The sequence below is a fragment of the Tripterygium wilfordii genome, chromosome 18, assembly GCF_013401445.1.
Source record: "Tripterygium wilfordii isolate XIE 37 chromosome 18, ASM1340144v1, whole genome shotgun sequence".
Classification (NCBI taxonomy): domain Eukaryota; kingdom Viridiplantae; phylum Streptophyta; class Magnoliopsida; order Celastrales; family Celastraceae; genus Tripterygium; species Tripterygium wilfordii.
Window position 1 is genome coordinate 3,074,123 of NC_052249.1, and position 27,594 is coordinate 3,101,716.

The 27,594-nt window shown below is 36.8% G+C and overlaps 2 protein-coding genes across 4 annotated transcripts; both read right to left on the bottom strand.

Moving 5' to 3' along the window:
• Positions 1-10,788, bottom strand: LOC119984470 (beta-amylase 7-like). Of its 3 annotated transcripts, none has more exons than XM_038828444.1 (11): positions 10,246-10,788; positions 9,216-9,784; positions 8,314-8,598; positions 7,750-7,827; positions 7,383-7,586; positions 6,487-6,681; positions 5,935-6,099; positions 3,466-3,726; positions 1,351-1,569; positions 964-1,183; positions 1-316 (listed from the first exon to the last, which is right to left on the bottom strand). In XM_038828444.1, the coding sequence occupies exons 2-11, from the start codon at positions 9,657-9,659 to the stop codon at positions 288-290; spliced, it is 2,100 nt and encodes a 699-aa protein (XP_038684372.1). In that variant the 5' UTR covers positions 9,660-9,784; positions 10,246-10,788; the 3' UTR covers positions 1-287. The 3 variants fall into 3 exon arrangements, with proteins under 3 accessions (XP_038684372.1, XP_038684371.1, XP_038684373.1); XM_038828443.1 differs by having other exon boundaries at positions 9,216-9,788; XM_038828445.1 differs by lacking the exon at positions 10,246-10,788 and adding an exon at positions 10,059-10,207 and having other exon boundaries at positions 9,216-9,788.
• Positions 10,789-11,065: 277 nt separating this feature from the next.
• LOC119983886 (beta-amylase 2, chloroplastic) lies at positions 11,066-16,741 on the bottom strand. Its single transcript, XM_038827622.1, has 9 exons — positions 16,227-16,741; positions 14,696-14,773; positions 14,233-14,436; positions 13,554-13,748; positions 13,283-13,447; positions 12,857-13,117; positions 12,501-12,719; positions 11,953-12,172; positions 11,066-11,428 (listed from the first exon to the last, which is right to left on the bottom strand). Exons 1-9 carry the CDS (start codon positions 16,536-16,538, stop codon positions 11,349-11,351), a joined length of 1,734 nt encoding a protein of 577 aa, XP_038683550.1. The 5' UTR covers positions 16,539-16,741; the 3' UTR covers positions 11,066-11,348.
• Positions 16,742-27,594: the final 10,853 nt, after the last annotated feature.

Genomic DNA, 27,594 nt, shown 5'->3' on the forward strand with positions numbered 1-27,594 from the left:
TTTTGAGCAGAAAATGGAACTTTGAGATTTCATTAGTAAACTCAAATTTCTACTGTTGTGCACAACTACATCATATTATTGGCTAATTTAACAAATATATAACCTGAATTAACAAACATATGAAGAAGCTTTAGCCTAATGGACCTGACTGACTTCTTTACAGAGGTATATTACTTGATTTAAACTAATCACACTTCTCCCCTAAATACTGAAACATTTTAACCTGACACTTTGTTGGAGGAAAGCACATGATCGATACACAATCCAGACAGCCATCCTCCTCTCCCTTATACTTGGATATCAAGAACCGCTTCTCCTGCAGTTAAAAAATGTAACAAGTCTTATCACAGAATTCAAAAACATAAACACCACTGCAACAGTGATGACCACAATATACTTGTGTATCTAAATTGTGCAAAGATGTGCTTGTGTATGTTTTCTTTTCTATTTATGCATTTCCAATCCGGATAATTTCTAATACATAATTTACCGTTATAGTTGACAATAAATTATGTTCTTATGAGCAACATTTTTTCCGGAAGCAGAAAAATTTTATTAAGAAAAGGCAACAAGCAGGTGCTCACCGTAAGGATGAGTACAAGAGAGATCCAACAAATCAGGGGAAGAAACAAAAAGCCAAAAAAAAAAAAAAAAAAAAACTACAATAAGGGCTTATGTCATCCAGTAAGTTCCTACACAAATACTCAGAATAAAAGCACAATCTCCCAAGAACCATTTTGGAATTATTGCGGCTAGATTTACCGCTTGAGCTACATTCCTATCTAGTATACTGAGAGAAAATATAGAGAAAAGGGGGTCATCTAGTTTGTGCTGATAATGAGAATGATTATGATAGAGTTCCTAGAGGCATGATATGCCGCTACTGGTAAAAGGCTTAAAAGCAGAGAGTGCAATTTCTGTTGAAATGTTGCAAAGGTAACTAAATCAATTTCAGTGCCTTACCATGCATTCTCTTAACAAATCGTTCAAATTCCACTAAATTTTGTCTCTCCATGAGAATCATGCAAAGCCTAAGGTAGGTAAAAGTTAAGAAATGCCTTCCATCTGGATCATTTAAGGGTTTAGCCCTATCCAATATCTTGTTATAGCATATCCTATCATGGCAAGGGAGAGCATTCTCGCTGGCTATTGGCACACCAACATCCCATGCAGCATTTAGTACCTGAAATAGACAACTAAAATGTTCAAAAGACAAAATGTATGAACTGTAAATATAAGTTTTGAATCAGAAGTGACGGGTAGCATAACATAATACCTCCACCATGGAAAATCATATGAAAAAAAGAAAATATTAAGACCATCTCAAGCTTTTGATTGATTAATGCTTACTTGCCAGACTAATCCATCAGGATCAGCCAGTGCCTCTGGGAAGTTCTCATTCTGGTCTAACAAGCAAAATTCCGAGCATGTGAAGTTTAAAGCAGCTCCATGCTTCTTTAGCATTGCCATTACTGCAGCATAGCCATCACGATTGCATGAATTGAAGAAACCTGAAGTTAGTTCAGCTGCATGACTGGATGTCTTGTACCACCAGTGGATACCGGATAGCTGCTCCATAATTAAAAATATAGCAAACAGACGGAATCAAGACATAACTTGTAAATTGTTTTTCGAAATTAATATCTTAAATTTATTTAAAATCAGTTTTCAAAATAATTTATAACACAATAAAAAGGACAAAGACCCCTCCCCAACCCACATATAGGTAAAAGAACAAATGATAAGTCAGTAATTCCATCATGATCAATGCACATCATTTTATGCAGGTGATTCAGATTTGGAAACCATACCATACAACTTCAACTGGATGAGGTACGTTTTCAAAATAAAAGAAAGGTTCCATATTATAGCGAGAGGGGGAACCATTGAAAGTTTATATATGTTGCAAAGCATACACACACATATACGCACCCACATAATAATACGAAACAAAGTTGAGATCATCTATGTCTGCCCATAAAGGTTCAAGAAATGAACCGTTTGGAAGTCTGTGAAATGTAAACACCGCCCAGTGCACAAGACCTCACGCTTGTTTAGATAGGTATTATAATTTATTTCCTTTTCTTTTCTTATTTTAATCGGAAGAGAGAATACGGCTGGAAGCTGCTTGCATCACACCCAAAAAGAATTGCCTGACTTTTAGAGTGTGTTTGGATTGAGGGATTGGGGGGAAGGGAAGAGAAAGGAAAGGAAGGAAGAGAAAGGTAAGTGGTTTAATTTACTAATTTATCCTTACTTTTTTATGTTTTATTATGAATAAGGGTAAAGTAGGTTTTTAACTTATAAATAAGTTAATTAGTTATTCCTTCCCTCCAAATGACTCCATTTTGGGAGGAAGAATTTTGACAAAAATTTAATGAAATCTTCCTCTCAAATCCCTCCTCTTAATTTTTTATAAACTATCCAAACAAGAGAATTGGAAGGAAACTCCATTTCCCTTCTCTTCCCTCCCCTCCAAATCCTTCAATCCAAACACACTCTAAGAGTGTGGATGGATTATTTAAGATTAACACTGAGTTTCCAGACAATGTTGGAAAGATGTTTTTCTTTCAGGAGTTTATATTCGTAACTATCGGATGTGATCCAACAATCCGGTAGATTAATTTAGGCAACAAAGAAAAAGTCGGCGAAAACTAGAGCCAATTGTAGAATAGGTAAAAGAAAACAGGGAAGAGTGGCTTCATTTTAGGAGGATTACCTATGAACGAGTTAATAATAAGACGAGAAAGAACAAATCAAATGCAACAGCATAATCAAGTGATTTAATTGATGAACACATACAAAGGGCAAAAAAGAAGGCAAAGAATAAAGTGGGTTAAGGGAGTGATGACGAAATGATCTCCAAGAATTAAAGGCTCCAGGATACAGTTGAATGTACAGAAGATTCTTGTACTTATCTTATATCACAAGGCTTCATGACTTATTTATATTTGAAGAGAGTAGAGAGAGAGATGTCCATATGTTCTCAGAAATATTGAACATGTCCAACAGTTCAATTCTTAAAACAGAGGTCGCCATCAGATTGATATGCTCTCATTTGCTGCTAGTTTTTGGATTTGCATCACGTAAGAAAATCAAAATCCTCATTTCTTTTTCTATTTCTGTTTTTCTAATTTTTTGCTCCTTTGAAGCAATTTTAAAAAATACAACAAACAAATTTCATAAACTCACAAATACCGCCTATTAGATATCATTTTCTGTGAAGAAAATGCTCCAACAGAATAGACATAACAATTCCCTTGAAAAAATGTGCAAGACTTCTGTTGTACATATATAACACATACCAGAGAGGTTGTATAACGTGTACGCATGCTTGTGTAAAGGGTTGCTGCTCATTTAATGATGCAAAAAATGAGAAAATTCATCTTTTATTGTGCTCACAATTTTATTTCGCAAGAAAAAAGTCATCTTCCATGCCAAATAAAAAACTCTGAGTATATTCACCTTGACAGAAATGCAGGTGCCTTCAAAAGCCAGCTTTGCAAGGGAAAGGATTCGATCACCATGGTCAACTAAGACATTAGAGTACCAATTGAGGAAGAACCTGCCATAGTAGTTATCATAGTCACCTCCGTCACAAAAGAAGTCAGTTTCGTGTGGCTGTGAATTGTAGGAACCTGCATTATCTGGTCCTCTAGCCCAGAAGGGCTGTCCCCTCATTTCCGCTGCCTTTCTCAGGCCTTTTAACAAGTACTGATCATAACACTGGAGGTCAAAGAAATCTATAAATTCTTAGAGAACATCAAGATATGACTTTCAGGATCATATTAGGAAACACTTAGCAAAAATGAAGAGGTATAGGAAAAATGAGAAGGTAAAACTAAAACTACAAACCAGTACAATTGAACATTCGTATTTCATGGAGACCAATGAGTCATTATCCAATTAATTAAGAACACGAGAAAATCAGTCTATATTTTAAATTTGCTTAAGTATGTTTCAGAAATGCAATTTCCATATGCACACTGGATGAATATAAGGTTAACAACGGAAAGTACATGAATTAAATCCAGGAATTTGTGGCTGCATGGTGAACATACAACTTCTTAAGTAGCTATGCGAAAATACCACCATCCAAGATCCACATGAATTAAATCCTGGAATTGTGGCTGTATAGAGAATATACAATTTCTTCAGTAACTATGCATGATTACTACCATTCAAAACCCAGCCAGGCATTTGTTTTATACTTTTATTGTGAAGACAGAATAACTTGCCCTAATTGTTCTTAGTCCTGTAGTTTAATATTATGCAGAATCAGTCCTTGTGATGCACTGAGAGGATGAATTTGACAGAAAAGTTTTAAGGATTATTTTTGCATAATGGAATCCATAAAGAAAAAAGATACATAAGGCAAACCCTACAAAGATTTTTTCAGTAGGTTTTCTGCATTTCCAGAAGGGGAGACAGGAAGAGGGATATGATATGGAATTTTAAGGGGTTTTTTACCCCACGAAATACCACATTAAAAATTTGAAACTTTGATTGCTCTTGCAGGTTTGATTTACAGCTGGCTGGAGTTGATTCGCTTTAAGATTTATAATGACTCAAGCTATCCAAGTTTATGCAAGAATACGGGTAAAGTGTTGTTAAGATTAGTTACATTGCCATTCAACCCAATAAGTTAACTTGTTGGGTTGGGGCTTTTCGCATCATTTATATTTGTTCTAACAAGTGTAAACAATTAGAGTTGAGCTGAGCTGAGGTCACTAAACTCAAACTCTATTTGTTTAAACTGGCCAAGCCTGAACTTAAGCTTCTGTTTCAAGCACAGACCCTGTTGTTCAAAATTTGCTAGCCTGAGCTTGAATTCCAGATTGACTAAAAAGCCAAATGGAGCAGAATTCAACATTTTATTAAAATTAAGTTAGTGAAATTGGCATTAACAAGTCAAAGTCGATAATATATAATATTAATATCACATATGGAACATATATAGCGATATTACTTTGATGTATACATCATGAATAGTATCTAAACTTGTTGTAGACACATGTATAATGGCATGTATGCTAAGATAAAATATACAGGTTCTCAAGCTTATGAGAGAACTTCACTATGGCCTAAGCCCCTGATCGACTCATTTATTAAACGAGTTTCAAAATCAGACTCAACGAAATAAATAGAGCTCAACACGAACCCTTAATGAATAGTTTGCAAGCAGCAGACTAGCAGCCCTGTTTATACCACCATACATAGGAAGTTAGGTCCCCAACTCATGTGGTGTCATTGACAAACATAAGGTTGCAGCAGTGGCATAGAAGACATTTTGAATGAGTAGAGTTAAAATTCAGTCATCTCTAGTTCCTAACTATCAGAGTGTGTGATTTAGGCATCCAGCTCATGGACCCCAAACCCTATTAGCAGATTACTGCAGTATAAATCAGATCTGTGGGTTCCTGCCTCGATCTAACTTTATTAGGGATCCTTCTATTCCTGTAGCAATCAGGATCTTTACTTGGGCTTCATCAGAATATATTTTTGTGCGTGTCCAAATGTTGGTGTGCATATCCTGTGTCAGTATTGTCATCCATAACTTAATCATAACCAAACAGTTGCATATGGATGTAAGGGTGGTTGTTGCAAGAATTAGGTTTCCATGGACATCTCCCCCTTTTGTGTTATCTGTAAAGGGTGTTTTAGTAATTATTTATCACCATTAACCCTATTACCCATAGAAAACTGGTCCTAGTGACCAATTCGACGTCAAAATCTAACTACGCAAGAATCGTAACGACAAATTTGTCTGGAAGTGGCAAAAAGCTATCTCTCTCTCTTCAAAAGAATGTGAGTAAAAAGACAAACTTGAAGTTGTACCCTCAATATCTTTCTTCATGGAAGCACCAATGAGAACCGAAACCGGGAAAACACCAATACTAAGGAAATAACCATTAAATCTATTACAATATTTACCTGAAATTCACCAATACCAGGATATCTCCAACCATGCTTTACCGGACAAGAAGGGTACCGCAGTTCCCCACATGGACCTAATCCAACTTCAACCATGGAGATAGTACCATCTTCAAAGAATTCATCAAACTCTACCCGGAAGCTCCTCATATAGTCAAAGTAAACCTAAATAAGTTGAACAAAAATTAAAGACAAAAACATTTTATCCTCAAAATAAGAGCTCCAATGTAAAATGTAAAAGTTAAGAAGAAAAATGTCCACAGTTTTACAACAAAAATTCTACTGTTTGAAATACAAAAAATGTCTCAGTTTAGGTTTTCGCTGCAACAACACAAATAATTTATTTTTCTTGAACATGCTCATGATGGATAAAACCTTTACCTGTCAAAACACCGTCTAAGTGGAATTGATTGCCTTTATATGAAGGGTTTACATTTCACACAAAAGGTGTTAGTAGAACATATGATTTCAAAGGATTCTATAAATATAGCCACGACTAGTTTCAAATCCTTCATGTCAACAAAGTGTGTCTGAACAACATATAGGAAGTACCTCAAAAGCAGTCCGACCTCTCAAAATTCGCTCCTTGTCAATCCCCCATGACAGACATTCTGGGTTGCGTCTGCCCTCTCTATCGGTAAAGAATATGTCAGGATTACTTCGACCAATTTCTGCCACCCAATGGGGCAATGGAATGCAAACATCATCACCAACATTTCCTCCACATTCATGAAAAGACATAACCACCTGAGCCAATGTCAATTAGAAAATTTACTACAACGGCCAAAAGCTATTCAAACAAAGCTGACTGGCAATCGAGCAAAGAAATGGACGAGATACCTTAGAAAACAATAATCCAACGATTCAAAAGGATCAGCAGAGATTAACATGAAGAATAATCTATCCCACTTTGTCATGATGGGTAGGCAAATGAAAAAAGGTAAACACCTTTTGTGCACAAGGCTCCCGCAGTGTATACAGTCGAGGACATGTAGCATGTACGCATACCATAACCCCACATAAAATGTGGAGAGGCTGTTTCCAAGAATTGAACTTGTGACCTCCAGGTTACCTCTACTTTTTCATGATAACATAAAAGAAATAAATGGTACATAACATTGTCATTGTGGCCTTAATCGAACTATTCTACTATTCTCACTCAATTTTCTGTAACACTAACAGCATTGGTCTCCAGACCTCGAATCTAATTGTACAATAGTGTAAAAGGATGACAGATAGTTTCAGCCATCAAATGAACTTCATCCACAACTAAATAATTGCTTTCATTTGGTGGTACTAAATTCCTCAGTTTCCATGTGTAAAATTTTGAATCCCATCTATTCCAAAATGGATTATGTAAATCAAGAATCAATGGGGTAAGGTTTTAATAAAATCATCATTTCGCAATAAGTCTGACTTCAAGGGAGAGATGTGTTGCACTAGCTCACCTGAAGCCTAAGCTTAAGCTCACGCACCATCTGAAAGAGCCTCTTGTATCCTTTCCAGTTATAATCCAGTGGAGCATGTGCCTCTACTATTCCCCACCAGCAATCAACCATGACTCCATCAATGTTTATTGATTTCAGTACTCTTAGCTGCTTCAGCAGTCCATCTGGATCTACCAGCTCACACTTCATATTAATGACACCCAACTGCCACCAATTAAAGAAGACATTAAAAAAAGGTAAACAATACCTGTGCATAAGGCTCTCGAAATGGGCATAACATAAACGGGAACATAAGGAGTACGAGTACCAGATACGAATATCAACCAATTGAACCACATACAAAAAATAAAATAAATTAGAAACTTACTGGTAGCATAACATAAACTGGAACATATGGAGTACCAGAAAAATCACGCTCTGGTAGCTTTGACGGCATGCTAGCAATCTACAAAAGATGAAAGGATGGTTGGAACACGTGAAATTTACCACCCTAAAAAAGCCATCAGACATGAATATGAAATTTTTTTGAAAATTTAGGGGACCACAGTGGAGGAACTGCAAAATTTTGTATACTCCAAAGGGAATAATATGTAGAAGAGCAAATGCTCTAGATATAAGCCCAATTTTTATGATTCCTGGCTTACTTTTTAATGCACTTGGCTGGGCAGTTGATGACCATGCTGCTTTAAACATGATCGACTCTATTCATTATAAAGATGTAGCTTTGTACAAGTGCTGCGCACCCCCTTAGTGCTTTTAATGCATTTCTTCTTTTTACCTTTAAAAAGAATAACCGTCGCCAAAGGCTAATTTGATCTACTAATTTAATGCATACCTTGACAGTAGATCACCAATTACAATCAGCTAACCAGAAATACATGCAAAGTAATGGAGACTAAAGAACATGACTTCAACAAATTAGTTGGAAGACCTGTTTGTCATTAATGGTCTCCATGGTGCCACCAAGTTGATGATTCTCTGTTTGCTCTGCAACATCTCCCACCACAGGAGAGTTTTGAGATTGCACACCTGAGGATGGATCATAAGGTGATGGAGTGGGTACAAGAACACCTTTCATCCGGAATGAATTGTACTCTATTGAGGTTTGATAACTTGGGGAAACTCCTGTGAGGGATGCAGGAGGAGTCTGTTGGGACATGACTTGCGAAGATGATGATGTCACCAATGTAGAAGTACCACCAACAGGCTTTGATCCCTGCAATTGTTGAAAAGGAAAATTTCCCACATGATTGTGGTAAGTTTGGTTGACCTTAGGATTCTGGCAACATTAAAAAGGTATCCTAAAGAAACATGGGATACAATAGGTGGCGCTATAAATCAGATATCACATTTCCAGAAGTACCATCTGCAAAAATCAAAGCTTCAGAACCAAAGCATATGTATGAACCATTTGAATTTTCATATGCAGAAAAAACCCGAGGACTGAATATTTTATGAACCAAATGATTGTCTAATTCAAAACCTTCTGTTTGGTTTGAAAATTTTGGCTTCCTCAATCAATCACATTATGACAGGCGGTGAAGAACATGAATATACAGCAGTTTGATCAAACACACTTATTGTCGTTGGTACTTCATGGGCTCCTCCAAGGCCACTCGTTTCTTGGAAACCCATTCGTAGGAATATATGACATCAAATTGGATTTTATTTAAGTCTATGAACTACAATACATATCTCATCATCACATGCATACGCAGATGCAGAAACAGCAGAAAATAACTTTCGTTATGCCAAGGAGTTGACCTATCACCAATATTAGGATAATCTGCCAATAACAGGAAAGAAAAATCCATGCACTAAACAGTTTGGTACCTGGGATCTTGAAGGAAAGGTGGTTCCATCTGGAAGAACAACCCATCCAGCTTCCCTAGCCAGACCTGCAATTACATCATTTATATCAGCTCTGACCCTAAGATTATAGTTCCCGTGCCTCCGCAACCCCGCCAAGATCCTTGCAGTAATTGCCCTCCTATGCCGCTCTCTTAACTTAGTTCTCTCCTTTTCTTCCAGTGGTCTGCACCTCCGAGCTGCAACTCCTCCCCCAGGGGTGCTGACTTGTTCTTCCTGATGATGTTGAAATTGAATATTACTATCATTCGATGTCATCCCTGCATCGACCATTACCATCACTTGTGTAGGAATGTGCTTCTCTCCATTCTCTTTGCTATCATCCTCCTCTTCTTTCATATCCATATCCATATCTTCCTCATCATCTTCTTCGCTTGTTCCAATCAATTTCTGCATGTCCGTGGCCATAGTCTCTGTCACCTCACCGAGAATCTTATCCAAAGAAACTCTGGTATCTTGATTTTTATGCCACAAATGCCATCACCACTACTCAATCTTTTACAAAATACAGAAGATGATGCACGAGTACAACCCTAACTGAAAAGAACAGAAACCTCATATTATCATGCGAATTCAACCAATTCTATAACAGGAAAAATGTGACCATCTGTTTACAGAATTTAACTGAAAAGACTAGAAACCTCATATTATCATGCGAATTCAACCAATTCTATAACAGGAAAAATGTGACCATCTGTTTCAACAGTATCAACTGACTCAGGAGACAAAGTAAGACCACTCTTTTCCAGCACCGCCACTAATTTCTTCTAAATAAATTCTGCCAATTTAAAATGACAAAAAAAGTACCTTAGATAAAGAGACCTTTTTTGTTGTTGTTCTTTCCAGCCTTTGTTCATGTTTGAAGCCAACGAAAAACTAAATTTTCTTCTCTTTAGTACGGCAAATAACCTTGAACTGATTTATTCCATAGTTGTAAGAGTAAAACTAGAAAGTCTTAGCTACACAGAGAATTTCATCACAGGCTTTCACTTACCTTCTGTACTCCAGAAGAAGCCGGGAACAACGGTTAACGAATCAAAACCACCATCCAGAACCAAGTCCCATAATCCCCACGCGATAACTATACTTTACGATGCATAATGCTTCAATTGAATAATTTATGCGTCTTCTTCAAGTATCTCACCATACAATCCAACACTGTAACCTTGCATATCCATCAAGAAAAAGGTCCGCATGCCTCGACACAAAACCCCTGCCGAACCAAACAAAGAACAGAATTCCGGCTCCGTTACCAGTGAATCGTCGTACCTCCAGCGTACCGTGATAAGAAGGCAAGAGAGATGGGTAGCTACTTTTCCGGCGCGCTACGCCGGGTCCGGCCGGCGAAAGAGAGAAGGGAGAGAAGCGTGCGTGGCGTTTGTGTGCGTGTGGGCAGCGTTAGGGTTTCGCGCGTGCGTACGAGCTCGAACGTGTCTGAGTATGTGTGCGAGTTTGTGGTTTGGCACGCACAGTGCGTGTGTATTAAGCGAGCGGCAGCCGACAAGAACCGAATAGGCGGAGCACAGCGCAAGGTGTGTGAAAGAGGCACGTGCCAAGACCCTTATATCCCGGGCACGAGAATATGGTGTTCATTCGGATGAGCATGATTTATTTATTTTTGAAAAATCATGTATGTTAATATGTTTGGCAAAGTTTTATGCTGATTGTCAATCTACTGCAACCCTTCCCTTCATCTGGGCTTGGGACCGGCAACAAACGTACGAGGAGGAAATGAGAGAATTTATATAGGAGAGAGTAGGAGGTGACGAAATAGACCTGAAAGGACATGAGAAATAATATGAATTTAATAGGAGTGGATGAATATATCATTCATGATAAAAATGAATGAAAAAAAGAAATACATGTTGTGGATTTCCCGTGATGTCCTATTCCTTGACACAAGTGCTAGCTGCGTGCAATATGTACATACAAAATCAGCTTCTTTGATTCCTGTAGTTTAAATTTGATATTCTTGTCCGACTCTAAGGAGCATGTTTCTGGTCGTAAATCTTCATATTTGAAATCTTGTTGCATGCGATGCCTTTATGCCTCTTAACATTTGGAGTCTAAAATGTCTGGTACTACCATATAATGCTCTTAAACAGTGACCTGGCCATCTATCCCCTGCAATTCTGTGCCGTCTTCGAGAATAATTTGCAGATCTGCAACTGCTTCCCCTGCAATTGAAGATGAGACAAAGTAGTTAGTTCATGCAATGAGTATATGATACTTCATGCGCAACCCCATTAAATGAAAGTGTAATGGAGTTTGGAGAGTAACAGAAATAGTGCGGTAACATCAAATGACAATTCAGGGTGCTATGAACACGAGAGAAATTCATTCAGGAAGTAAAGACAAATTAATTATGCAAGCTTTACCAGAAAATAAGGCCTTGCATTGTGTTTCTATCTGTGCCCTTTTCTCAATTAAGCAAGATACAAATGATGAATAAACATGCGCAGCCCAGAAATAAAATAACTAAAAGCTTAAAATACGAATACATAGATACACTTTCATGATCTCCAAATTGTAAACGTAATCGGTAGGAAGACTTATATAAGGTAAATATTAGCTTTGTTACTTTAGCAAACAATAAGAACTTCCTACAACCAGCAGAAAGTAGCTATTAGATGGCCAAGTGCTGCCAAGAAGAAAATCCTTCATGAAAATAAAAAATTAAGGAACAAGGAATATACCATACCGTGCATTCTCTTGACAAATCGTTCAAATTCTAAGAAGTTGTGTTTCTCCATGAGAACTTGGCTGAGCCTGAGGTAGGTAAAAGCAGATAAATGCCGACAATCTGGATCATTGAAAGGCTTTGCACTTTCTAAGATCTTATTATAGCCTTCTCTGTCATAACATGGAAGTGCATTTTCACTTGCAACTGGTATGCTAACATCCCATGCAGCATTTAGCACCTGCAAAGTTGAAAACATGATAAGATGTAAATTTTGTTTAGCACAGTACGTTGAACAAAACTGATACAGCAGACATTAACCAACTTCATTAAAATTGATACATAATCTAGTAAAAGTTTTTTTTGAAGGACCTCAGCACAAAGAATTCAGGCATAAACAACACAATTTCGCTCCAGTATTACCATCATAGTTTTTCACATTCACAACTTCACCCCAAAACAAAAAACTAATCAAAAGGACTCACTAATCCTTGAAGGAGACATTGCTCAATATTATATGCCTGGGAAGCTAAGGGGAAAAAAAAACACCAACTTTTACAGTTGCTTACCTGCCAAACTAATCCCTCAGGGTCTGCCAATGCCTCTGGAAAGTCTTCATGCTGGTCCAATGTTCGCAATTCAACACACGTAAAGTTCATGGCAGCGCCACGCTTCCTCAACATCGCTGCAATTGGAGCATAGCCATCACGATTCGATGGATTGTAGAACCCAGCGGTCAGCTCAGCAGCGTGGCTAGCTGTTTTATACCACCAATGAATTCCTGATAACTGCTCCATCAATCAAGATATAGCAATAAATTTCATGATAAAAATGATAAAAATAATATTTGATTTAAAATTTCATTTCAAAAAACTCAGTTCTTTTTCTCCAGGAAAGGGAAGGACTCGGGGAAGAAGTGACTGACCTTTGCAGCAATGCTAGTGCCTTCAAAAGCTAAATTGGCCAGAGCCAATACGCGATCACCATGATCAACCAAAAGCTGAGAGTACCAGTTAAGGAAGAATCTTCCATAGTAGCTATCATAGTCACCCCCATCACGGAAAAATCCAGTCTCATGTGGGCTAGAATTATAACAACCTGCATTATCTGGTCCTTTGGCCCAAAATAAGTGTCCCCTCACTTCAGCCGCTTTGTTCAAACTCTTCATCAAGTATTTATCATAACACTGAAGTAAAACAGGTTGCATCAGTCAACATAAAACTCTACTCATGACAATCAACGAAGGTGAAAGCAGGGAAAGATCTTAGTTGTTTACATCTAAAGTTATTAACAAAATTTGATGAAACAATCAGCATGCATAAACATTATAAAGGCTTTCTCCAGTGACCACCTGGAATTCGCCAATACCAGGATATCTCCAACCATGCCTTGCAGGATAAGAAGGATAGCGTAACTCCCCACAAGGACCTAATCCAATTTCAATCTCAGAGATGATTCCATCCACAAAAAACTCATCGAGTTCGACACGAAAGCTTCTCATGTAATCAAAATAGACCTACATGAATATTTGGAAGGAAAGAGTTCATGTTATGGCAGGGCATATCTTATTGGACAAGACAGGAAAAAGGAAAGGTTTAGTTTTACGGCTTTTAATGCAATACCTCAACAGCAGTCCGGCCTCTTAGAACCCGTTCTTTGTCAATGCCCCATGAGAGGCATTCAGAATTGCGCCCTCCTTCTCTATCTGTGAAATATATGTCAGGATTGCTTTGTGCAATTTCTGTTACCCAACGAGGGAGTGGAATATGTACATCATCGCCAATATTGCCTCCACACTCATGAAATGACATGACAATCTGAACCCATCACAGTTGTGAGAAAAGGATATATTAAAGCATGGGATTTCAAAATGGCAAAAGTTCATGAAAACGGTCCCCAATTTGACATCAAATTAAATATTGGCTCTACATAAATAACATGTGACTAACTTATATCACACTTATTATCATATACATTAGTACGTTAAAAAAGTCTTATTACTAAAAGAAAACGCCATTTTTTAAAATGGTTGTTTGCGGCATGTGGTTGTGGATATCCTATGCCATGTTTTCAGATCAACTATAATAGTCTTCTTGTATGAGAAAAAGAGAGAAGATTGATAAAGGTCGTGAAGTGAAATTTGGCTGCATATGTTTCTATCCTTTGGGTTTACATTACATGAGAGAGATTCTCCATTACTTGATGCACAAAAAGAACAGAAGCAAGCTATGAATGCATCTAAGAGTGCACCAGTAATTAATAACAGGATTTTTGCAGCAGCAAAGAATAAATACCACTCACCTGCAATTTAAGATTAAGGTCACGTACAATCTTGAACAGCGTCTTGTAACCATTCCAATTATATAGCTGTGGAGTATCTGCCTCTACTATCCCCCACCAACAATCAATCATAACACCATCAACATTGATTGATTTTAGAATCCTCAATTGATTCGTTAGACCTTCTGGATCAACCACATTACAGCTCATGTCGATCACTCCGAGCTGTCATTACACATTAGAAGACATATAGAGTAAACTTAGAAACATGAGTGGCAATTGGTGAGTGCGAAATAGAAAATCAAATATTTTAGTTATTCTACTGATAGTGTCCAAGAAAAATGAATTACAAAATAGTGATAGCCCTGTAAGAGCTCTTTTCTTCGGCAGGAGGTGCATGACAAGGAAACTTGAAAAAATGGCAAGAAGAAAATGAAACAAATTACATATTATCATAAAACAGAAATAGAAAGAGAGAACTCACAGGTAGCATCACATACACAGGAACATAAGGAGTACCAGCAAAATCACGCTCTCGCAACTTTGGGGGAGCATCTACAACCTATCAAAAGATCACAAAAACTACACTGATATTAATGCTGAATGCAAATTGTTTCCAAAAGAGTGCTTCTTTTTATATATGGTACAAAAGGGTACTTAGCTGTATTCAACCTTGACATATTTAAAATTGCCAAACCTAGCCCGTCACCTTGCTCTTGCTAAACCATAACTAAAATAAACAAAATAGTTTGCAATAATATCATTACCCTTCCTTTACATTTCTCAACCAAAACACACCTAAGCCATCATATCCAACTTTATGATCATAATATCTTTCATGGTTTTCTTTATCTTTCACAAGCAAACATGTGATCCAGTAATAGAGTTGCAGAGGCAACTGATGCAGGAGGACCATTAATTTTATGTTTTCATAAGCTAGTTTATTATTGGGTCTATTTTAACTAAGTTTTTTTGATTTTCATAGTAAGGGTATTGTTGGAATTTCCAGGTATCTTGGAATTTCGAATTTAGTAGTAGTTATTTGTTTTATGAGTATTTTATTAGGTTATTTTCCTAAGTCAAGTCATAGTTATAATTGGAGTCATGTTAGTTTACTTTTAGGATTCCTAGTTTTATTTGAATGAAGTTTCTTATGTAATTAGGATTACTACGAACTATAGATATGGATGCAAGTCAAGAATAAATAATAATTGAGAGTTTTTTATGCAAATTTGCTATAGGAGAGATTCCTTACACACGCTCAGTGAGAGGCTGAGAGGGGAATGTGAGTTTATTCGACCCTACCTGAGAGATACAGGGTCATTTTGTTTGATTCAAAAAAATTCAAGACTTCTGTTCTAATTTCAGACCTAGGAATTGGCAATTTATGTTCAAGGTTTTATGATTTTGGGCTTAATTTGAGGTTAGGGTTCTTGGTTGCTCAATCCTACACAAAATCTTCATCAGTAGTTCAAAAACTACATCAACAACCTAGGGTCACATGTTTAATTCCTGATTCTTTGACTCCTCGATATTCTTCGACATCTCTACATCTCCCCGACCATGCTCAATACGGGAACCTTGTGCACTAGTTTTGTTTATCTCCTTTTACCTTTATCTATCTTGTTTTTAATTGACGGACTCAGCATGGTCTTATCCCATCTCAAAAATACATTGCCTACTAAATTTGCAAAGCTTATTCGCTTTCCCCTAAAACCAGTCTATTACCTCAATTAAGCACACAAAAACTCGTTGCCAGTTCCTACAGCAGTATTCACTTTCTTCACTCGCATGTCAAGAATGAGATGTACCACAACCTTTTGTTGTAGTGATCAATATTAAGCAATCTTTCATTTGCCAAGAACAGGAAAAAAAAATTGGCGTTAATTGTGTAATCAACGCTTCCGTATATGCTATTGTACCCAATTTCAATCCCTAAAGCTAAACAAACAAAAGAAAACGAAAATGCAAATTAGAGATTAAAATATATTGGGTAGAAGGAAATGCAGCAGTACCCCTATGCTATCAACAATGTCCATAGAATCATCATCAAGAATGTCCATAGAATCACCACCAAGGGAATAAGCCTCCGTGCTCTCTTCCCTGTCCCTCACGACAGCCAATACCCGAGACGGAGCACCAAATGCCCCAAAACCGCAATCAAAACGACACAAATTTCGCTCCACTGAGCGCCACCGCAACAAAGAAGATACTCTCACAGAAGCCAAGGGAATTCGTCTAGGCAGCACCGACGGAGCCGAAACCGCAGCAAAAACCAAGTTGAGAGACTTCGAGTTAAGCAAGAATTGAACTGAAGAAATAGCCATTTTCGAGTGGAAACACCTGAGCCAGTGTTTGATTCTCAGGAAATCGAAAAAGAAAATACAAGACTAAAGTGAGACTTCTCCTCTAAGCTTCGATTCTTGCTTGCTTTGGAAATAAAGAGAGGCATGAACAGAAGAAGAGAAGCCAAAATCGGACTGCCTTTTTGCCCTTTTCAAGAGAGAGAGAGTGGCGGGGAAAGAAAGACACGTGACACTAGTTTATTGATCCAAGAATCCAAGATGATTTCTATATGAATGTTGCTATTTCAACCCCTATTTTTACTATATACACCCCTATTGAAAAAACAAGTATCTTGGGAATTGGATTAATTGTTTTAAAAGCACTTGAAAGCACACAGTTCTGTCTGACAAGCCTACCATCTTATCTGAAAGGAATATATATAAATTTCAAAAAAGAAATATGGATGGTAGAAATTGACTGATATGTCATTGTGATTTGAAAAAAATGACGTGTGAGAAGGAGACTTTGCTTTGACACTACCCACTACCTCCACAATGATGACTTTGCTTTGATCATGTCCCATGGTCCCCTTCGTCTTACTCGCTTTAGTGACAAATGTCCACCAATCCCCTTGGATGAAGGGACCCTATGTGGTTAAATTTCGCCACCACCTCCCATAAGAGCTAATAATTTTATTCGTTGTCTTGTCATTTTAACTTTTTACATGTTAAAATTGTCTGCAACACTGCTTGTTCGCCAAACTAATCCAATAAGCATTTTTTCCTCCAAATATAATGACATTGCCATGGCTTTTGAGGTGATTCATGTTACCATTTTTATCTTGGCATTGTAGTCCTCTAAAACTTCTCAAAATGATTAAGGGTTCTCTGGCCAAAATTTAAGCTTTCTTCGATCTTCTGGGTACACATCAAGGAATAGGCTATCGAACCAGTCAAGAGACTGGCCTTCATAGGTTATCATGGTCAGGAGATGGAAACATAAATATCGCATTACAACGAGAGAGGTCATATGCTAAGAGTCCAGGTTAGTCTGGCCAACCAACCAGGATGTTATGTGTCAATTTTCCTTTATTTTTTGTTCAAAGCTGTTATAAATTAAAGACCTAAATACTAGAAAACATGAAAAGCCATGGATTATAAAAATAAAAAATAAATTGAAGAGAGAAAGAACATAAAAAATGTTTACTCTATTTATATGTATATAACTTATCTCCAGCTGAATGAAATCTGGATTTTTTACTGGCTGATGAATAGATTGAAAACCAAGTACTAATGTTGATGCCTCTTATCTACAGTTAAATTTTAAATTTATTACCTCATAATTTATTTAATTTTCTCACTAGCACCACCTTGCTTGGCATTAATTCCATTAATTTGTCATTTGTGAATTAAATATATTAAGAACAATTTTGAGCGACGCATTATTTGTTACTCAGAGTGTGTGTCCACTTCTTTGACTCTTTGATGCACTCCAGGCAGTGTGAAGAATCCATTGGATTTGTCAGAGGAAGAATGGAACCATGTCATCAAGACAAATTTAACAGGAACCTGGTTGGTGTCAAAATATGTCTGCAAACGTATGCGTGACGCAAATCAGGGAGGATCAATCATTAACATTTCCTCCATTGTCGGTATTGATCGAGGGCAGTTACCTGGAGCTGTTGCCTACGCTGCTTCCCAGGCTGGCCTGAACGCCATGACAAAGGTAATGTATGAGTTTGGCAGTGTGTTGTAACTGTGTATGAGTATGTTCAGTTGCAACACACCTCACAGCACCACAGTTTTTTGTGACATGCCAAACAGCTTTTGCGTTTCAACTCACCTCACAACACCATAACTTTTTACCTCACAGCACCTCACCACACCTCACAGCACTCCTAAATGCTTACAATATATATTGAATTGTCCTACGTAATCAAATTAGGTCAATTATTTTATTTTAGATTAATATACAATATAAACGTTAAGTGATTTTATATTAATATTATTAATCATCTAATATAATCGTAATTTAGATACGCCAAACACACCTCACAACACCGCACCACAGTTTTAAAAATGATACGCCAAACAGCTTTTTGCGTTCCAACTCACCTCACAGCACCATAGTTTTTTACCTCACAGCACCTCACCACACCTCACAGCAGTTGACAGCACTCCCAAAGAGGCCCAATACTTAATAGCACCCGATTCTCTGTTTGAGTGAATTAAATATATTGAACATTCTATGGTTCTCTTGAGCAAAATTGCTATAATATAAGGAATTGTGAGTGATCATATGGATATTACTGTTTTTTGGGTATCATATTGTATTGTATCATATCGTCCATCACAATCTCTTTATGTGACAAAGAACTCATTTCAAAATTTAAAGAGACTTTTTTGGGCATATCGCATAATTAATTTAATTTTTAAAAGTGGGAAATGAAGGTATGAAACTATTCCTTTCATCTTCCACATGAGCTCTTTTACCTGTTCAAATGAAGAAGGAAAGGTGGAGAAAGCACGGAAAGGTGTCGTTAAATTGATTTGCCTGTTTTAATTTGCTTCTTACATTTATGAGCATAATAGTCACTTGATTTGATTTTCAGGATTATTGAGATCCAATCATAAGTTTTCCTCCCTTTCCGATATCCTAGTTAGTTGGTGTATTAAATTGAAGCCTCCAGGAAAAACTTCACTAGTTTCATTTCCGTAAAGTCAATCATCTCTCCTATGGATCATTTGAAATTATGGGGTGAAGAGCTAAGATTGTCAAGTGGTTCTAGTGATAAGGTAAATATATCAATTTTATTTTTTTGATAATTATTTTGATTAATAGCATATATTAAAGTTAATTTATATTGTTGGCACGATGATATTGATATAAATGAAATAAAACAAGAAGAAGAACCTGATCTTGTAAACGAAGGTCAACAAGACACTGAAGTGGATGTTACAAATGAATTTTTCACCGATATGGTACGCTAAAAACTTGAAAAATATATTTGAGTGATCTATTTTGTACATTTTGAAATTTAGTTTATCAAACTGAAGCATTTTAATCCGTAATGTGCATATTAGAATAGGAACTATTTTTGGTGACCGTGTGTGATATGATACATACTAATATTAACTCATTAGTAAAGTCCACTACAACACTTTGGATCAATTGAGTATATGGGAGCTTGTGGGCCATTAAGTTCTAGGATCATGTGGTACATATTAGAGTCAATGGGCCTGATCAAAAATATTTCTAGTTTAATTCTTAAATTTTAAAAATTTATTTAGCATTTATTATTATTATGTAAAAGCATCTATATATATATAACTAAACATTTAACTGTTCGCTAAATAACTAAATTAATATATGCAATATTTTGTTAATTTCTAACAAAATTAATACATTCTCAGGTATTCAATTCACGTCAATTGTTAATTGAATGGGTGCAGAATACTAGACGTAATTTGGGTTTTGTTATTGTTATGAAAAGGTCAGAGATTGGTGGGTTCGGGAGGAGACACAAATTATTGTTACAATGTGATCGTGGTGGATGTTACAAAAGTAAGAAAAACTCCACAAGGTTAACTGGCACAAAAAAAGAGATTGTCCATTCAGAGTGAAAGGGATGAAATTGAAGACAGATGATGATTGGATGGTAAGAGTAGTATGTGGAGTGCATAACCATTTCACGGAATTATATATGGAGGGTCATTCGTATGTCGGTAAACTTTCTATGGCTGAAAATGAAATATTGGTAGATATGTCAAAGAATTTGGTGAAGCCACGAAACATCTTATACACGTTAAAGAACAAGGATCCAAACAACGTGTCCACCATTAAAACTATATACAATGCACGCCAGAAGTTTCGAACTGCGGAGAAAGCTGGTAAATCCCAAATACAACAACTTATGTCATTCCTACACCAGTACGAGTACGTTTTCTTTAATCGAAGCAATGCTCAGACTAATGAGCTTGAAGAATTATTCTTTGCACATCCAGGTTCGATAGAAGTATTGCGTGCATTCCCACATGTGTTACTGATGGACGCTACATATAAAACTAACAGGTTCAAGATGCCTCTATTTGAGATTGTGGGCGTGACTTCAACAAAGATGACATTTTGTGTAGGATTTGTTTTCTTGCAATCAGAAAAGGAGGACAATTATACTTGGGCGCTGAATTGTTTGCGGTTAACAATGGATGAATCCACTTTTCCTAGCATTATTGTCACTTATAGAGATTTGGCATTGATGAGGTCGTGTGCCAAAGTATTTCCCGAGTCAATGAAACTGCTTTGTAGATGGCATATCGATAGAGCTGTTATATCCCACTGTAAAAAATCATTTCGAGACAAGGAATCTTGGGATTCATTCTACTCCATGTGGCACACATTAATTGAATCAGAAACCGAGAATGCGTATGTGTACAATTTATCTGCTCTTGAGATGATTTTACAAAACTACTCCAAAGTCATGAATTATATTAAAGATGTATGGTTGACCCCATATAAGGAGATGTTCATATCCGCCTGGACAGACACCTACATGCATTTCGGCAACCTGACCACTAACAGAGCCGAGAGTCAGCATTCGAAGTTGAAACGATACTTGGGCACACCTCAATCAGACTTGGAGTCAGTAGTGTTGTCTATTCATAAGCTCATCCTAGTTCAGTTCACAGCAATAAAAGCTAGTTTGGAGAAAAGCAAAAATAATGTTCAACATCGATTCAAAATAGATCTATTCCGAGAATTATGGGGTTTTGTCTCAGTTGATGCATTGAATCTGATTTGGTTGGAATTTGAACGGTCTAAAGTTGTTGGTGAAGACATATACTCTTGCGGATGTAAACTTCGTACGAGTAATGGACTGCCATGTGCGCACGAGCTTGCAATATACACGAATGAAGATATCGACTGTAGTGTCGAGCTACAAATGTTCACATAACAGTTTAAGTGTCAATCAAAGCCTGGTAAAGTCAGTCTACTAAGGAAGTTAAGGGAGATAATTAATCCATCAATAACTTCTCTTCTTCAACCAGTTGTTAAGACAAATATTCGTGGACGCCCCTCCTCAAAGAAGAAAGTAGACAAATCAACTCGTTGTAATCAGTATGCATTCGATTTTGTTCAACACAATTTGAATCATTCTCAGGATCCAGTTAGACACAATAGTTCATCAGCTCGCCCCTCCGCAAAGAAGAAAGTAGACAGATCTACTAGTGGTGATACGTCTGCATTCGAGTTCATTCAGCAAGAAGATTTTTGTTATTCTCAGGAACCAGGTAGACACAGTTGTTCATCTATTTATAGCACTCCACCACTTCCTATGCAAAGGATTTCAAGATCGAGGTCAACTGCCCATGAGCATGTATATCTTAGTCAGTTCCCACCTATATTGCAACCTTACATTATGTTCGTAAAAGATGTAAAAGCTAATGGAAATTGTGGCTTTCGGGCTATTGCTGGATTACTTGGTTTTGGAGAGGATGCATGGATAAACGTCCGGCAAAACTTGATTGACGAGTTGAGAACATTTTGGGCAGAGTATGTTGAATTATTTGGTGGTTATGATTGGGCATGTTCCATTTACAACTCACTAAACTTCTGGGAATCAGATATACCAGCACCACTTCAGAACTGGATGACAATGCCAGACATGGGTCACTTGATTGCTTCAAGGTACAATGTCATATTACATCTTCTTAGTTCTGAACAGTGCTTGACATTTTTGCCACTACGATCAATGCCTCCATCGCCGCATGAACACGTTATTATCACTATCGGGTTCGTTAACAATAATCACTTTGTCCAAGTTACCTTGACAAACGGTTACCCGATGCCTCCCATTATGGTTCAATGGTTTAGATACAGGTACGACTGCGCAGCTGCATGGGTTACGCCGTACACAGAACAACTAGAAGCATTTATTAAGCGTAGACGTTCTATATTTCCTCCCGAAATCACAATGTTGTAATTTACATCAATTGTTTGAGTAACGAAATGTAATTTGGTGGTTATGATTGGGCATGTTCCATTTATAATTCATTAAACTTTTGGGAATAAGATAGACCAGAAGTAAAAAATAAAAAATAAAAATTTAAAATAAAAATAAAAATAAAAAATCTTAAAATGAAAATGAAAATATTTTTTTTATGTTCATCTCTTTACAACACTCCACCACTTCCTCCATAAATTTTATTATTATTTCATTTATATTTTAACAAAAAAAATTGATATTAATGAAAATTTTCAATTAATTTTTTACCTGCTTTGACCGTGTGATGTTATTATTCTTGGGAACCAAATAAGAATGAGTGAGAGATTGTGTCCAGATTCCATTCAATGTAAAAATAAATGTAAGTGCTCGTATCTCAATAAACCAAAAAGAGAAAAAAGGAAAATAAAGTTGACAAACAGAAACCAAAAAAAAATTTGACAGACAATTGCACGAAAGTACGTGAAATGATTTGACGGGGGTGTATGAATTACAACCCTCTCTATTTTAAACCCCCTCTTAGACTCTAGTTATCATGAATTGTCATGTCATTGTCTTGTCCTTGTCTCAAATATAAAAAAATAAAAAAATAAATGTCATGTCATCTTTCCATCTCACCTGCTTTGCTTAGTCACTTCTTTGACCCCTTATAAAGCTATCTGAAATCGCCTAGCCCCACATCAAAGGAATCTCAGACTGAGGAGAAAGAGACTTCCACTTATACTGATACTCTCACTATGGAGACAACTAAAAAGACTAATACTGTTACATGCCCTTACTTACTATCTTATACTGTTACGGGAGCTGGGCGGGGGACATATATATATACATATACTAAACATATATATATATATTAAATATCACATTCTTGATTGTATTTTTTTCACCCCATTTTTTTATTAATTCAAATGCTTTGATTTTGATTAATATTTTTGGTTTTTTATTAAATTATTATTATCCCTTTTAATTTTTATGTAAATAAAAGATACATTTTATTATTTTTGGTTTGAATCCTGCAGCATGTGAAATGTTGACTCATTCATCATTTATATCTGCACAAGTTTAGAGTGATATATTCTCTGTCTATATCTTGGACAGAGAATATATTCTGTTTGTAGACAGAGAATATATTCTTTGTCTGTACATGTGTATATGTGTACATATACGTAAGAAATCTATAAATTGAGAAGACTTCGTAGAGTATTTTAAGAAGTTGCAAGAGATAGCAGTAGTGTGTGAGAGAAAAACGAGAGAGAGACTCAAAGTAGTCAGTCTTTGAGATAAAAAGAGAGTGAACCAATTGTGGATATGGATTACTTGAGTGATATTTTCGACTACCACTTGTCAAGTTGTTCAAGTGAACAGGTAAATACATATACTGATGTAAATTATATTGTTATTATTTTTTTTTGCAAATACTCAGTGTAAATTATATTGTTCGTTGGATGATTTTATCTCAATCGAAATAAAGCAAGAAGACGAACATGCGGACGAGATGGTCGATAACATCAAAGTTAACAATAGATGTGAATTTCAAACTGATATGGTATAATGTTTTAATCAATCAAAATATGAGCTCTTTTGTTATGTTAAATTAATATTCGTAAATTTCTAATAATAACTAATACATTATTAGGTGTTCAAATCACGACAATCGATGATCGAGTGGGTTCAACAAACCGGACACAAATTGGGATATATCATCATCTTTTATAGATCAGATATTGGTGGGTTCGGCAAAAAACACATATTACAATTCAAATGTGATCGTGGTGGCAATTACCAGAGCAAGAAACCCTCAACGAAGCAGACTGGAACCAAAAAAAAATGTCCATTCAAATTGAGAGGGAGGAAAATGAAGCTAGACGATGATTGGATGTTGGAGGTGGTGTGTGTGGAGCATAATCATGATCCTGCATTATATATGGAGGGACATCCATACCCCGGTCGGCTTTCTGAATCTGAAATTCAAATTATGGTTGACATGTCTGCACAAAATGCCAAGTCACGAGACATATTGGCGGAGTTGAAAAAGCGAGATCCGAACAATGTGAGCACCATCAAAACCATTTATAATGCATGCAAGAAGCACAAGACCTCTGAGAGATCGGGTCAATCACAAACCATGCAACCAATGAGCTCGAAGATTTGTTCTTTGCACATCCTGGCTCGCTAGATCGATTGCGTGCATTCCCACACGTGTTGTTGATGGATGCGACATATCAGACCACCAGGTATGGGTTGCCTCTCCTTGAAATTGTTGGTGTTACCTCAACTAGTCAGACTTTTTGCAGAGCGTTCCCATATTTCCACTCAAAAAAAGAGCCCAATTATACTTGGGCTTTGGAATGTTTACGATTTGCAATGCATGGATGCAGTAGCCCACGAGTTATCGTTACGGATAGAGAGTTGGGGCTGATGAAAGCCTGTGCTAATGTATTTCTCGAGGCTCCGAAACTACTCTGTAGATGGCATATCTATCAAAGTATTTTAACCAAATGCAAGCCATCAATGCAAGACAATAGAGTTTGGAATGCATTTTACCGCATGTGGACTACGGTGATTGAGTCTGAAAATGAAAGCGCGTACATGAGTAATATGGCACGCCTTCAAGTAGTATTACAGAAATTCCAGGCAGTGATGAATTATCTGAAAGATGTGTGGCTGACACCATATAAAGAGATGTTTGTATCTGCCTGGACCGACATATATCTGCATTTTGGGAACCACACAACTAATAGGGTCGAGAGTCAGCATGCTAAGCTGAAAAGATATTTGAGCTCGTCACAATTAGACTTGGAGAGATCCATGTCGTGGGTTCATCAGGTTATCTTGTCTCAGGACATAGCTATCAAAGCTAGCTTTGAGAGAAGTCGAACCATCATCCAACACCGATTCAATATACCGCACCTTCGGGATTTATGTGGTTTTGTTTCAATCGAGGCGTTGAATTTGATGTTGATTGAGTTTGAGCGGTCAAAAGATGTTGGACAAATTGCTTACAAATGCGGATGTCACCTTCGTAGGAGCTATGGACTACCGTGTGCTCACGAACAAGCCATGTACGTGAGTGAAGGTCATACTGTACCGCTTCATGCCATTGATAAATTTTGGAGAAAGCTTGATCTACTGCAATGTCAGTCGCTTGAAGAGGATGACATTGACTGTAACGTTGATGTACAAATGTTCACAGAACTTTTCAAGCAGCAGCCAAGACATGTAAAAGTCAGTTGGCTAAGGAAATTGAGGGAAATATTCAGACCTTCAACAACTTCTCTTCATGAACCGGCTGTGAAGACCAACACTAGAGGGCGTCCGTCCACAAAGAAAAAGGTAGCCACTACCACCCGTAACAATCCAACTGCATATGTTGTTGATGGGAGTGATTTTGTTCAGCCTCGGGAGCCTCACAGACATAGTTCCTCATCTGGACGCCCCGAATCGAAGATTTTTTAGTACGATTTTTTCCTATCTTATGAACCAGAGAGACACAGTTGCTCCTCAATTTACAATACTCAGTCTCTCTCTACACAGGGAAGTTCGATGCTAAGAAAGCAAAACTACTCTTTACGATCCTATATTGATCAGTTTCCAGCTATACTGCATCCTTACATTAGGGACGTACAAGATGTAAAAGCTGATGGAAATTGCGGCTTTCGATCGATAGCTGTGTGTCTTGGTCATGGGGAAGATGAATGGTCCAATGTTTGGTATAACCTGATGGTAGAGTTGGACGCATTTTGGAAACAATATGTTGAAATACTTGGCGGTGAAGAGAGGGCATATAGTGTTAAACACTCACTAAACTTTTTTCGAGATGATGTTGTAGCACCATTTGAGCACTGGATGACAAAGCCAGACATGGGTCTATTGATTGCTTCTGCATACAATGTGATATTGCATGTTCTTCATCATGCAGAGAGTTGGACATATCTACCACTACGTACAGCTCCTCCATCACCCTATCAGCGCGTTGCCATCGCTATAGGCCACGTAAATGGTAATCACTACGTCAAAGTTGGTTTGACAAGGAATTATCCAATGCCTCCCATCACACCTGGATGGGTTCACTGTAAGCATACTTGCCCAGCTGCATGGGCGACTCCGTATGCGGAACGATTAGATGCGTACATGCACTCATATGGATTCATCAAATCTTCATCCGAAACTTTTATTCATGTACTTGAATAAATTATTGTCTATGTCTTACAAAATTATGAAATTAATATCAAAAAAATATAATTTCTCTTTTCTTTACACAAAAATTAAAAAGAAAAATAATAATTAAAAAAAAACCAAACATATTAATCAAAATCAAAGCATTTAAATTAATAAATGTATATGTGTGTGTATATATATATATATATATACACACACACACATATACATTTATTAATTTAAATGCTTTGATATACTATATATATATATATATATATATATATGTATGTATGTTTAGTATATGTATATGTATATATCTATATATATGTGTGAGATGTGACATGACATATACTTAAAAAAAAAAAAGGGACATGACATGACAATCTAAGGGAGGGGGTTTATTTATCCAAACCCTATTTTCATATGTGGTAGATTGCAGGACATTATGGTGCTCCTTCCTCTTGCTGCCCTTAAATTAAGGAAAGTCGGCCGTAGAATTAGGCCCAAGGATTGAGTCATTTTGGGCCTCACCAATTGGAAGCTTAACCATTTAGTATTTTTTTTGGAAGCTGCTATTTGCACACAGGTTTGGACTTAATAAACCCAAAATTTTGTTTGGATAATGCTTGAGACCTCAAAAAACCTCCATTTAATGTGAAGTGTTGGATGTGAAATGTGTTATACATGTTTGTTTTTAACTAATGACTATCTTAATGCTAGATTTGGGAGACTTTTGGAGTCATATTTTGGAAGTCTCTAGTGTTGTCCATTTTGTTTTAAATCACACATTGAATTTCCCAAATTATCCACATTAGCCAAATACCTTCAAAGGCTTCAATTCCCTGTTAAAATCCATAGTTTTCAAAAGGGCCATAATAGCTCCATCTCATGTCCTTTCTTCCATTCTTATTCTTTATAACCCTCTTTTCATTCTTTTC